A 13,578-nucleotide genomic window follows, 5' to 3' on the forward strand; every position below is an offset into this window, starting at 1 on the left:
TCTTTCGTTCCTTTGGCCTGGAAACCTCCTCTCCCCAATCCCGGCCCGCCAATCCTAGGCTCCCTCCAGCCTACCTCCAGCCCTGGCTTCTGAGGACAGCCCCCCCTCCTCGCCCCGTGTCCAGCAGTCCCAGCCCCCGATCCCGCTCTAGCTGTATCCTAATTCTGCCACTTTGCCCTCTTAGACCCTCATACCAGCCCCCATTCCCCGTCCCAGCCCCCATATTAGCTTCCCAACCACACAGTCCCAGCCTCTTAAATTCCCTCTTCCCCCATCCTAGAAGCGCCCACCACCGCCTCATAGTCCCTTCCTAGACACCCAATACCAGACCTCCTTCTACCCCTTAATACCAGTCCCCAAATTTCCTTCTGAGCTCCCTAAATTCAGCCCCTCTGCTAGTCCTCCAATACCAGTCTCCAGCCTCCATTCCACCTCCCCTTGTCCCCTCCTACTCCCGTAATACCAGCTCTCAAACCCCCTTCCCAACTCCCCCATGGCCACTTTCAAGTACCTCCCCCCACACTTCCAGGTCTCATATCCCCATCCCAGGCGCCCCCCAACTTTCTCATGGCCCCCTCCTAGGTCCCCCCCAGTAGGAGACCTTTGCTAGTCCCTCTAGACACCGCCTCAACACTCTCATGACCCCTTCCTCTCTCCCCTTGTCAGCTCCCAGACGCCCCCAGCTCTGCCCCAGGCCCCACCCTCACGGGTTCCTTGACTCAGGGCCGCTTCTCGCGTGCGTCCCCAGCTCCCGCCCGGCAGCCCGGCGCTCCGTCCCGGGCCGGCGGCCCCCGCCAGCCGCCGCCGCCGCCGGCCCCGCCTCCGGGCACCATGCTGCCCTCGCAGGAGGCCTCCAAGCTCTACCACGAGCACTACATGCGGAACTCGCGGGCCATCGGCGTGCTGTGGGCCATCTTCACCATCTGCTTCGCCATCATCAACGTGGTGGTCTTCATCCAGCCCTACTGGGTAGGCGACAGCGTGAGCACCCCCAAGCCTGGCTACTTCGGCCTCTTCCACTACTGCGTGGGCAGCGGGCTGGCGGGCCGCGAGCTCACCTGCCGGGGCTCCTTCACCGACTTCAGCACCATCCCGTCCAGCGCCTTCAAGGCGGCCGCCTTCTTCGTGCTGCTCTCCATGGTGCTGATCCTCGGCTGCATCACCTGCTTTGCGCTTTTCTTCTTCTGCAACACGGCTACGGTCTACAAGATCTGCGCCTGGATGCAGCTCTTGGCAGGTAGGGGAGGGGGTAGGCGGAACCCCCAGAACAAGCGCCAGGGACGGGGATCCTTCCTGCCATGTCCCCTTCCTGAAGGAGTCAGATAGATTCTGCTTCTCTGTGTTAAGACACTCACCTCTTTGGCTGACGGACCCTCAGTGGGTACTGGGGAGGGGGTGCGCTGGAGAGAGACACCTTAGGGCAGGGGACAGAGCCTTGGGACTGGGTAGGTGGGTCTGTGTGCTTGGATATGGGTACACTGCATTTATTGCTGAGTTAGCATTAAGTTAATGTCTCTAAGGGTCTCTGTTGGCTGTCTTGGGGGAAATATTTATCTGAATAAGGGGTTACTGTAGGTATGATCGATTTCTGTTATGTTGAAAAAAAGCATGAAATGGTGAATCAAGAGATCTGGCTTGGACTTTTAATTTGTTGACACTATCAACTTGGGTGTTTCACTTTACTTCTCTGAGGCTCGGTTTCCTCATCTGTAAAACAGTGGAGAAGATTCCAAAAGGACAAATGAAAGAGTGTTTTGTAACCTTTAAAATGCTGTGATAAGGGGGAGAGGCTGTCTATTGTGCTTATCCAGTGTTTGAGATGTGAGTGGTTGAAAGCATTGGGTGACATGGGTCTCTGGAGGGCAAGTCTCCATCCCCACCTCCCACCCCTGCACCATGCAAGAAAGTTCTGGTGCCATGCCCAATGGGAGTGAGTCCCTGCGACCCTCCAAAATGTTTGACCAAGACAGTCATCTTACCCTAAGAACCAGAGAAGGGACTTTTGGGAATGAGAAATGCTGAGACAGTTTTCCAGGATCCATTAGAGTCCCCCACTTCCACCCACCTTTCGATCAGAGATAGATTTTGAGGACTCAGCAACTTGGGCTTTTGCCTAATTGCTGGCAGGGAAGAGAGTTGGGCTGGGGAAAGTGGGGCCAGGGGATAGGAGGAGTGGGGGAGGAGAGCTGGTGAAGGGAAAAGTTTGGAGTCTTCCAGGGATGAGAAAGAGAAGGGAGAAATGTGATTATCATGCAGCAGACATGGTTTTTTAAAATAAGCACCTCAGGACATTCAACAAGTGACTGCCATTCCAAAAGAGACCCCCTGGAGGAGGCATTATATTACTTGCTGATGATTCCATTGCTCAGAGCATTGCAGGGAATTAGCTTTGGAGCATGGGGTGTAATCACTTGAATATCTTCATTGAGGAGAAACCTCTATCTTTTAAAGGAGGAATGTAACTTTTGGAAATGGCTGGAAGTCACTCCAGGTCAAGTATAGAGAATACAATGGGTCATCAAATTGATAATTGTCACTTAGAATGACAGCCAAGGTGTGAGGACAAAGCCATGAGGCTGGTCTGTTTCCACAAGAGGACTTTTATAAATCCAGGGAGGAATTACTGCCTCATTGGAAGAATTGCCCAAACTCCTAAAAGGACTACTTTGAAGAAGGCAGATGTGGACATTCTAATGTGCTTGTTTCAAATTCATCTCAGCCAACTCAATTAGATGTGGATCTTTGAAGAGGGTGAGAAGGGTGAACTATAGGATGTGGGTGATATGGCTCCATACTTCTCTGTGGTACCCAGGGAGGTGATATTATGTATTTCTGCTGTATTTCTCCTGCAAAGGCAAGCTGGAATCCTCAATTCATCAACCTTAATTTGGAGTCTGCAGATGGGTTGCTGACCTCTTGGCCTTCAAATTCTCTGTAATCTGTGTGGGTTTAATCTTGAGGATTTGATGAATTGTCCAACAACCCCCATATAATAATAGAATTTCAGGCACCTTAGAGATCAGCTCCTTCAAATCCCACCTTCCCCTCCTCCTGTTTTAGAGAGAGGAAACTGAGTATAGAGACAGGAAGGGCTTACTTGAGGTTACACAGCTGGTAAGGGAGAAAGCTAGTTCTACAGCTGGGGGTCCTTGACTTTTGGCCCAGGGCACTTTTCCTTGCATTACTGCCCCACCCATGTGGGCTGAGGGGGCAGTTGGCAGAGTTGAGCAGTTTATTCCATTTTGTTCAGAGATTTCTGAGTTCTCTGGGTGAGTGACTGATTCACTTTGCTTAATAAAGTGACACCAGGCCAGAGGCCAGAGCACCGGACTACAAGTCTTGGGGTGGGGGTTCTTGGCTGACTTGGGTCTGTGACTCATCATGCAGTGTTAAATAAGCCTTTTAGTTTAAATCTCAATTTCCCATTTGTACAATAGGGAACTGGGATCAGGTAGATAAGGTGATTTAAGTATCTCTTGGCCAGGCATGATGGCTCATGCCTATAATCCCAGCACTTTGGGAGGCTGAGGTGGGAAGATTGCTTGAGGCCAGGAGTTGGAGACTAGCCTGGCCAACATAGCGAGACCCTGTCTCTGCAAAAAATAACATAAAATAAGTAAAAAATAAAGTATCTCTTTCAGCCCTGTGGGGATCCTGGGACAACTCTTTCATCAAGATCATTCCATTCAGAAAGTGATAAATCAGTCATCCTCAGAGGAACTGTGGAGAATCAAAGGGCTCTGTTTTTGTCAGATAAGAATTAAAGTGCCTGTCATACGATTTTGTACCTGTTAACTTTTTTTTTGAATTTTGAGATGGAGTTTCACTCTTGTTACCCAGGCTGGAGTGCAATGGCATGATCTTGGCTCACTGCAAGCTCCGCCTTCTGGGTTCAAGTGATTCTCCTGCCTCAGCCTCCTGAGTAGCTGGGATCACAGGCGCCTGCCACAACGCCTGGCTAATTTTTTGTATTTTTAGTAGAGATGGGGTTTCACCATGTTGGCCAGGCTGGTCTCAAACTCCTGACCTCAGGTGATCCACCCGCCTCAGCCTCCCAAAGTGCTGGGATTACAGGCATGAGCCACCATGCTTGGCCTGTTCCTGTTAACTTTTATTCAAGTATTTTAGGGTCTTCTGAGTGCAGAGCATGGGGGCGTTGGGAAAATACAAAAAGATATTTATTCTTTTGTTTGTTCTTCACCAGCTCTATAACCATCCCTATGCTTAGTCCTGTAATACTGAGATGCATAGGACGTCATCCCTGTCTCCAAGGATCTTAGGTCTATAAAATGCAATTCCTGCTCTCACGGAGCATACTATCTAGTTAGGTCACTATATTAGTCAGCAGTCTTTCAGTGGCAAATGACAGAAACCCAACTCGAGCTGGCTTAAATAAATTAGAAAAAATAAAGAGGCTAGGGTTTATCGGCTCACTTAATTTGAAAGTCAGGAGTATTTGGCTTCGGGCATGGACAAATCCAGATGTTCAAATCATGCCATGAAGAATCTATCTCTCTCCATTTCTTGGTTCCTCTGTGCTCACTCATTTTAAATCCACTTCTGTCTTCAAGGTGACAAATAAGGCTACTAGTAGATCTAATTTACATTGTTTCAGCTTAGCAGTGCCTGTGGAAAAAGAATAATTTCAGCAAACATTCCAGGGCTGAGCCAGATTGGCCCAGCTTGGTCAAGTGTCCACGTCTTAATTAATCATGGTGACTTTGTCTAAGGCCCGAGCCACATGCCTATCCCTGGAACCACACATGGACTGATAGTGGAGAATGGCCAATTCCCTCAAAGATAAATCAAGTGTGAGACCGGAGGAGAGGTAGCATGGGCAAGACAAGCACCAGCAGAAGTTTTCCCCTGGGCAGTCTGAGCACTAATATGTGCGGGCTGGAAATGCCGTGGAAACCCAGAGCAGCAGAGGGGGCTGCCAGCTTAGTTGGGAAATGAGGCTTGAGCTGAGCAGGGTGTTACCAGGTGGGAGGTATGAGAAAGCATCCTGAATGGAGAGGAAGATCATGGGCAAAGACATAGCGGTGAGAAAGACACATCTGGCTTGAGTGTGGCATCCACATAGGGGAGCAGCATGAGGAGAGGAGAGGAAGGAATTATGGGGGCCACAGTATGCTGGGTCAAAGAATTTCGACTTTAATCAGCAGCAGTTGGATACTGCTATGACTGTTATCATTATTAAAGAAAAATAGCTAACATTTTACATGCATTATATAATTTGATACTCACAACAATCTTGTGGAGTAGGTACCATTATTCATATTGTATAGGTGAGATCAAGCCGAGCCTCAAAGAGGAAAAAGTCATTTGTCCAAGGTCATACAGTTGGTAAGTGGTGGAGCCCGAACTGTAACTCCATATGTCTGACTCTAAAACCTGAGATCAGCCGAGCTCGGTGGCTAATGCCTGTAATCTCAGCACTTTGGGAGGCTGAGGCAGGCAGATTACTTGAGCTCAGAAGTACAAGACAAGCCTGGGCAACATGGTGAAACCCTGTCTCTACAAAAAATACAAAAATTAGCCAGTTGTGATGGCATGTTCCTGTAGTCCCAGCTACTCAGGAGGGTGAGGCGGGAGGATCGCTTGAGCCTGGGAGGCGGAGGTTGCAGTGAGCCATGATCATGCCACTGCACTCCAGCCTGGATGACAGAGTGAGACCCTGTCTCAACAAAACAAAACAAAACAAAACAAAACGAAACAAAAGAACAAAAATCTCCGAGATCTTGGTTAAAGGAGGATTAATAGTGGGGATAGCAACAGCATGTTTTTGCCAGAAGAGTCAACTGCTAACTAAGTAGAGAGGCAGGAAATCTCTGCTACGTTTTTTACCTGGTTGTTCCCATTTACTAAGAATATCCAATGTGCCAGCTTCTATGCTAGACATTTTCACACTCATTGTCATTTAATCCTCATCTGTTAAAATAACTTGCTCCAAGGTCACACATTTAGTAAAAGGTGGAGCTAAAACTCAACGCAAGTCTAATACAGATCTAGAACCTGTTTGTATCACTGAACTGGAACCCAGGAAGTGAATACACAAATTACAGAGCTATAAGCTCCATGGACTAAATGTTACCTGTGGGCCCGGTGTAGTTAGCCAGGGGACACTCCCAACTGGGTTAGAGATTCAAGCTGAAGTGTGGTTAAGGGTCAGGGGTGCCAGGATAAGCATGTGCTAGTTGTGTAAGACCACAGGACTTATGGTCAGGCACAGTGGCTCAGGCCTGTAATCTCAGCATTTTCGAAGGCTGAGGCAGAAGGGTTGCTTGAGGCTAGGAGTTTGAGACCAGCCTGGGCAACATAGTGAGACCCCATCTCTACAAATAATTTAAAAATTAGCCGGATGTGGTGGCACTCGCCTGTGGTCCCGGCTACTCAGGAGGCTGAGGTGGGAGGATTACTTGAGCTCGGGAGGTTGAGGCTGCAGTGAGCCATGATCATGCCACTGCACTCTAGCCTGGGCAACACAGCCAGACCATGTCTCAAAAATAAAACAAAACGAACCAAGAATAGAGGACTTAGAATCCCTGCTCTGCCACTTTCCAACTGTGGGCCTTGGAGAAATAGGTTTGCCTCTCTGAATCTCACTTTCTTCATCTATAAAAATAGAAATTATCATTGCATCTGCTTTGGAAATGAAGGGGGTAAAATGCTGAGTGTGGTCCTGGTGTATGAGAAGCATTCAATAAATAGTTGCTGTTACTCTTGTGACATAGTCCGAGGGAAGAGCAGTTTGTGAGGGATCCTTGATACTTAGAGTTTGGACTTGTTGGGATGACCAAAAGGCTTAAGAAGGCATAAACTGTCAGCTGGAAAGAGTCTTATCAACCCACTTCCCTAACTCCCTCATTTTAAAGATGTAAGTACTGGGTCTGAGTCTCAGAGAGAAGGGACAAGTTCATGGTGACAGAGTGAGACTTGTACCCAGACCTCTCCTCATTCCATGGAAGGGAGGTGGTTCTGACCACATTCATTCAATACTAAGTGCTTATTGTGTGCCAGGCACCACCCTGGTGCCTGGACCACAGCAGAGAATAGAATGTGTAGAACGGAACAGAAGCTGGTGGACCCTGGAGGTGGGAGGAGGCAGGAAGGGGGGTTTGGGGGATCTGGAAGTGAGTACCTTTCAGTCTTCCAGATGTGTGTTCTTTTTTTTTTTTTTTTTTTTTTTTGAGACTGAGTCTCCCTCTGTCACCTAGGCTGGAGTGCAGTGGTGCGATCTCAGCTCACTGCAATCTCCGTCTCCCAGGTTCAAGCGATTCTTCTGCCTCAGCCTACTGAGTAGCTGGGATTACAGGCACATGCCACCACACCTGGCTAATTTTTTGTATTTTTAGTAGAGATGGGGTTTCACCATGTTGACCAGGCTGGTCTTGAACTCCTGACCTCAAGTGATCTGCTCACCTTGGCCTTTATTCTGTTTTTTGTAGAGACAGGGTCTCACTGTGTTTCCCAGACTGTTCAACTCTTGGCCTCAAGTGATCCTCCCACCTCGGCCTCCCAAAGTGCTGGAATTACCAGCCTGAGCCACCATGCCCAGCACATTGCCCTGGGTCTTGTTTCAGATTTGATTTGGAATTTTATTCTTCCACTGTCTTCGTTGTATGTGCGTGATACCGATAAACACATTGAGAGAATTTCTTTCCGCTTTCCCTCCTCCTCTCCCTCTTTCCTCTGTTCCTCCCTCATTTCTTTCTTCCTCCCCCAACTCTCCCTTCCTTCCTTCCTCTCTCTTTTTTAGTACTTTTGAGTCACTGTTTTACCTTCTTTCCTCTCTTCTGTTCTCCTTTCCTTCCCTCCCTTTACTTTTGCCTCACTTCCCTCTCCCCACCCCTCTTCTTTTGTTTCTCACATCAACCCTTTACTGACGGTGTTGTGTGTGTGTGTCAGGCACTGTACTAGCCTCTAGAAATCCTGAGTAAGAATCCTTGCTCCCAGGGAGCTCATAGTCTGATGGGAGAGGCAGGAACAAAAACAGATCATCACAATATGGTACAATACATGAAATGGGAGATTCATGCACAGGGTATTCTGAGGGCAGGGAGGGGACTTCCAACACAGTTAAAGAGAGCCAGGGAAGTCTTCCCAAAAGGGTAACATTTGAGCTGAGTCTTAAAGGATGAGCAGGAAAGAGGAACAGGATGATCACAATCATGGAGGTGGGAATAGTTGCTGTATCTGGGGACTCTAAGCAACTAGGCCAGGAAAGGTAAGAGTTGAGACTGGGGAAGTGGGCCAGAGCTGGGCTGTAGAGATCTTCTAAGTCACAGTAAGGAGTTTAGACTTTATTTGTTTTTGTTTGTTTGTTTTGAGACAGAGTCTCACTCTATGGCCCGGTCTGGAGTGCAGTGGTGTGATCTCGGCTCACTGCAACCTCTGCCTCCCGGGTTCACGCGATTCTCCTGCGTCAGCCTCCCGAGTAGCTGGGAGTACAGGTGCCCTCCACCATGCCTAGCTAATTTTTGTATTTTTAGTAGAGACGGGGTTTCACCATGTTGGCCAGGCTGGTCTTGAACTCCTGACCTTGGGTGATCCACCTACCTCGACCTCCCAAAGTACTGGGATTACAGGCATGAGCCACCATGCCTGACCCTAGACTTTATTTGTAGACAGCAGTTCATTGTTGAAGGGTTTTAAAAAAAATTTTATTTTAATTATTTCCAGACTTTTGACTTTTTGGAAAAGTAATACATGTACATGAGACAAAATTTGGAAGGTAAAAAGGGTACACAGGCAGACATAAGTCTCCTTTCCATCCTCACCCCGACCTGTTTCTCCCAGAGACAACCCCCATTACCAGTTTCTTGAGTACCCTTTCCAAGAAATTTCTTAAATATGCAAGCAAATGCAAATTGTGTTTTTACATAATTAGTGTATTATTTATCTATAGCTGCATAACAGATTACCCCAAGCCGGGCACACTGGCACTCATCTGTAATCCTAGCACTTTGGGAGGCTGAGGTGGGCTGATCACTTGAGCCCAGGAGTTTGAGACCAGCCTGGGCAACATGGTGAAACCCCATCTCTACAAAAACTAGCTGGGCATGGTGGCACACGCCTGTAATTCCAGCTACTCAGGAGGCTGAGATGGAAGGGTCACCTGAGCCCAGAGAGGTCAAGGCTGCATTGAGCCGTGATTGTGCCACTGCACTCTAGCCTGGGTGACAGAGTGAGATGTTGCCTCAAAAAAAAAAAAAAAACCCAAAAACAAAAACAAACAGGTCACCCCAAAACGTAGTCGCCTGAGTCAACAAGCATTTATGATCTTTGTTTCTATAAAGTCACAGTACTTTGGGAGCAGCTTAGATGGGCAGGTAGCTATGACTCAGGGTCTCTCATGAAGTTGCAACCAAGACCTCAGCTGGGGCTACAGTCACCCTAAGGATAACTAGGCTAGAGGACTCACTTTTTTTTTTTTTTTTTTTTTTTTTTGAGACAGAGTCTTACTCTGTTACCCAGGCTGGAGTGCAGTGGCGCCATCTCGGCTCACTGCAAGCTCCGCCTCCTGGGTTCCGTGATTCTCCTGTCTCAGCCTCCTGAGTAGCTAGGACTACAGGCACCTGCCACCACACCTGGCTAATTTTTTGTATTTTTAGTAGAGATGGGGTTTCACCGTGTTAGCCAGGATGGTCTCGATCTCCTGACCTCATGATCCGCCCGCCTCGGCCTCCCACAGTGCTGGGATTACAGGCGTGAGCCACCGTGCCCGGCCGAGGACCCATTTTTAAGTTCATTCATGTGGGTGCTGGCAGGAGACCTGAGAATGAGTGCTCCAAGAGAGAAAAAGGAAGAAGCCACACTGCCCACCCCCTTTTTGTGGTATCAGTTGTATTGAGATATAATTCATATGTCATATAATTCACCCATATCAAGTGAACTATTACATGGTTTTTAATACATTCATGGAGTTATGCAACCATAACCACAACCAGTTTTAGGATATTTTTCATTACCTCAAGAAGAAACCTCATATACTTTAGCTATCACCCATTAACCCCTGACCCTTCATCCTCCTCAGCCCTCAGCAACCACTAATTTATTTTCTGTCTCTATGTATTAGCCTATTCTAGACACTTCATATAAATGGGATCATATAACATGTGACTTGTTTTTTTTTTTTTTGAGATAGGGCCTTGCTCTGTTACCCAGGCTGGAGTACAGTGTTGCAATCATAGCTCACTGCAGCCTCAATCTCAGGCTGAAGTGATCCTTCCATCTCAGCCTCCCAAGTAGCTGGGACTACTGGCATGTGTCACCATGCCTGGCTAATTTTTAAAAAAATTTTGGTATAAACGAGGTCTATGTTGCCCAGGCTGGTCTTGAACTCTTGAACTCAAGCAATCCTTCCACCTCGATCTCCCAAAGTGGTGGGATTACAAGTGTGAACCAGCACGTCAGGGCACTATATAGTCTTTTGTAACTGACTTTTTTCACTTAGCATAACATTTTCAAGGTTCATTCATGTTAGAGCACATATCAATATTTCATTTCTTTTTATGGCTGAATAATATCCCCTTGAATGGACATACCATGTTTTGTTTATCCTTCATCAGCCGATGGACATTTGGGTTGTTCCGCCTTTTGGCTATTATGAAGAATGCTATAAACATTTGTATACAAATTTCTTTTTTTTTTCTTTTTGAGACAGACTCTCGCTCTGTTGCCCAGGCTGGAGTGCAGTGGTGCGATCTCAGCTCACTGCAAGCTCCACCACCTGGGTTCAAGCGATTCTTGTGCCTCAGCCTCCCAAGTAGCTGGGATTACAGGCACACGCCACCACGCTTGGCTAATTTTTGTAGTTTTAGTAGAGATGGGGTTTCACCATGTTGGCCAGGCTGGTCTCGATCTCTCGACCTCAGGTGATCCTCCCACCTTGGCCTCCCAAAGTGCTGGTATTACAGGCATTAGCCACCATGCCTGGCCTTGTGTACAAGTTTCTAGGTAGACACATGCCTTCATTTCTCTTGGGTACTTACCTAGAAGTAGAATTGCCTGGACAAATGAGAACTCGGTATTTAAAATTTTGAGAAACTGACAGATGTTCCCAAAGTGGCTTGCAAAATCCAAGATCACAAAGATTTACCCCTGTTTTCTTCTAAAGGTTTTGTCGTTTTGGCTCTTACATTTAGGTCTTTGATCCACTTTTTTTTTCTTTGAGGCGAAATTTTGCTCTGTCACCCAGGCTGGAGTGCAGTGGTGCGATCTCGACTCACTGCAACCTCTGCCCTCCAGGTTCAAGTGATTCTCCTGCCTCAGCCTCCCTATTAGCTGGGATTACAGGCACACACCACCACACCTGGCTAATTTCTGTATTATTAGTAGAGACAGGTTTTCACCATGTTGGCCAGGCTGGTCTCAAACTCCTGACCTCACATGATCCACCCGCCTTGGCCTCCCAAAGTGCTGGGATTACAGGCGTGAGCCATGGTGCCCAGGCTTTGATCCACTTTGAGTTAATTTTTGTATATGGTGTGACATACAGGGTCCAACATCATTCTTTTGCATGTGGCTGTTCAGTTTCCCAGCACCAAGGTTGTTCTTTTTCCATTGAATGGTTCTGGTACCCTTGTCAAATGTCAATTGACCATAGATACATAGATTGCTTTCTAGACTCTCAATTCTATTCCATGGGTCTATATGTCTATCCTTATGCCAGACCAGACTGTCTTTTAAAAATTTTTATTTTGCCGGGTGCAGTGGCTCACGCCTGCAACCCCAGCACTTTGGGAGGCCAAGGTGGGTGGATCGTGGGGGCAGGAGTTCGAGACCAGCTTGACCAACATGGTGAAACCCTGTCTCTACTAAAAATACAAAAAATATTAGCTGGGTGTGCTGGCACACACCTGTAATCCCAGCTACTCAGGGAGGCTGAGGCAGGAGAATCGCTTGAACCCGGGAGGCGGAGGTTGCAGTGAGCCGAGATCATGCCATTGCACTCCAGCCTGGGTGACAGAGTAAGACTCCATCTCAAAAAAAAAAAAAATTACTTTATTTTTAAAATTTATTTTCATTTTTTATTTTTTATTATTTTATTTTTTTAAGACAGGGTCCCACTCTGTCGCCCAGGCTGGAGTGCAGTGGTGTGATCATGGCTCACTGTAGCCTTACTCAACTGATCCTCCCACCTCAGCCTCCCCAGTAGCTGGGACCACAGGCATACACCACCATGCCTCACTGATTTTTTTTTTTTTTTTAATTTTTGAAGAGACAGATTCTTGCTATATTGCCCAGGCTGGTCTCAACTTCCTGAGCTCAAGCAATCCTCCCTCTTAGCCTCTCAAAGTGCTGGGATGACAGGCATGAGCCACTACGACCAGCCCAGGCTGTCTTGATTACTGTCACTTTCTAGTCAGTTTGAAATCAGAAAGTTTGAGTCCTCCAACTTTGTTCTTCATTTTCAAGGTTGTTCTGGCTATCACACTGCCTTTTATGTCCTGATAGCAGACATCACACACCATCACTTCTGCCGCACTCTATTATAAGAAGTAAGTTCCTAAATCCAACCCACATTCTAGAAGAGGAGAATTAGGATCCTTCTCTTGAAGGGAGGAATATCAAAGAATTTGTGGACATATTTCCAAGCCACCGCTAATGGTAACATACTAAACATTTGGTTCTGTGGCTTGCTTTTTTACTCAACAATACATCTTGGAGATAGTTCCATATCAGTGTATAAAGAGCCACCTTTTTCTTAACAACTGCGTAATAAACTTTTCTATAGGTGCATCACAATTCAATTAATATTAATTTACAATATTTTGCTATAATAATGCTTCAGTTAATAATGTTATATGTAAATAATCTAATACATATGTAAGTATAAGGATAAAGCCCTAGAAGGGGAATTGCTGGATTAAGTGGTATATACATTTACAATTTGACAGATCTATCAACAGTGTCCTTCACAGAGGTTGTACAAAGTTACACTCCCACCAGCGATGTATGATAGTACCTGTTTCTCCATGTCCTTGCTAACTGAGTGTGTTATCAAATATTTCATTTTCTTCCACCCTGATAGAAAACACTCTCTTATTGTAGCAATTTGCCTTTCTATTATTATGAATGAGATCGAATACCTCTTTTATATATGTAATTGTTATATTATATATATTTTTTAAACTGTCATTTCTTAAATTTTGAAAATCAATGTAATGGCATTTTTCCACTTTGATTTGTAAGAGCTCTTTATCTACTAAGAAAGGTAGCCTTCTGTGTGTGAGATGAGTTACAAACATTGCTTCTCAGTTTATCTTTTGACTTTGTCTATGGATTTTTCCCCCATGGGGAAATTGTTTTCTTTTTACTATAAGCGAATCATCAATTCCCTCTTTTATGGTTGCTGGGTTTAGTGTTATACCTAGAAAGGCTCTGAAGTGTTTCAAGTCTGAGGGGAACATGATTGGATCTGGTTGTTCGTGGAGAGGATGGATTGGAGGTATCAGGAGGACAAGGGTTGAACTATTCTTTTTTTTTTTCGAGACGAAGTTTCACTCTATTGCCCAGGCTGGAGCGCAGTGGTGCAATCTCAGCTCACTGCAAGCTCTGCCTCCTGGGTTCAAA

General features: G+C 46.5%; 1 protein-coding gene across 2 annotated transcripts in view; it reads left to right on the forward strand.

Moving 5' to 3' along the window:
* The first annotated feature begins 786 nt into the window (after window positions 1–786).
* LHFPL4 (LHFPL tetraspan subfamily member 4) overlaps window positions 787–13,578 on the forward strand; it is a 57,838-nt gene continuing 45,046 nt past the window's right edge. For both annotated transcript variants that reach the window (XM_054474201.2, XM_054474202.2), the window contains exon 1: window positions 787–1,237. In XM_054474201.2, the coding sequence (XP_054330176.1) occupies window positions 832–1,237 (406 nt within the window). In that variant the 5' untranslated portion in view covers window positions 787–831. The remainder of the gene's footprint in view (window positions 1,238–13,578) is intronic.

This window comes from Pongo pygmaeus, chromosome 2, assembly GCF_028885625.2.
Source record: "Pongo pygmaeus isolate AG05252 chromosome 2, NHGRI_mPonPyg2-v2.0_pri, whole genome shotgun sequence".
Classification (NCBI taxonomy): Eukaryota; Metazoa; Chordata; class Mammalia; order Primates; family Hominidae; genus Pongo; species Pongo pygmaeus.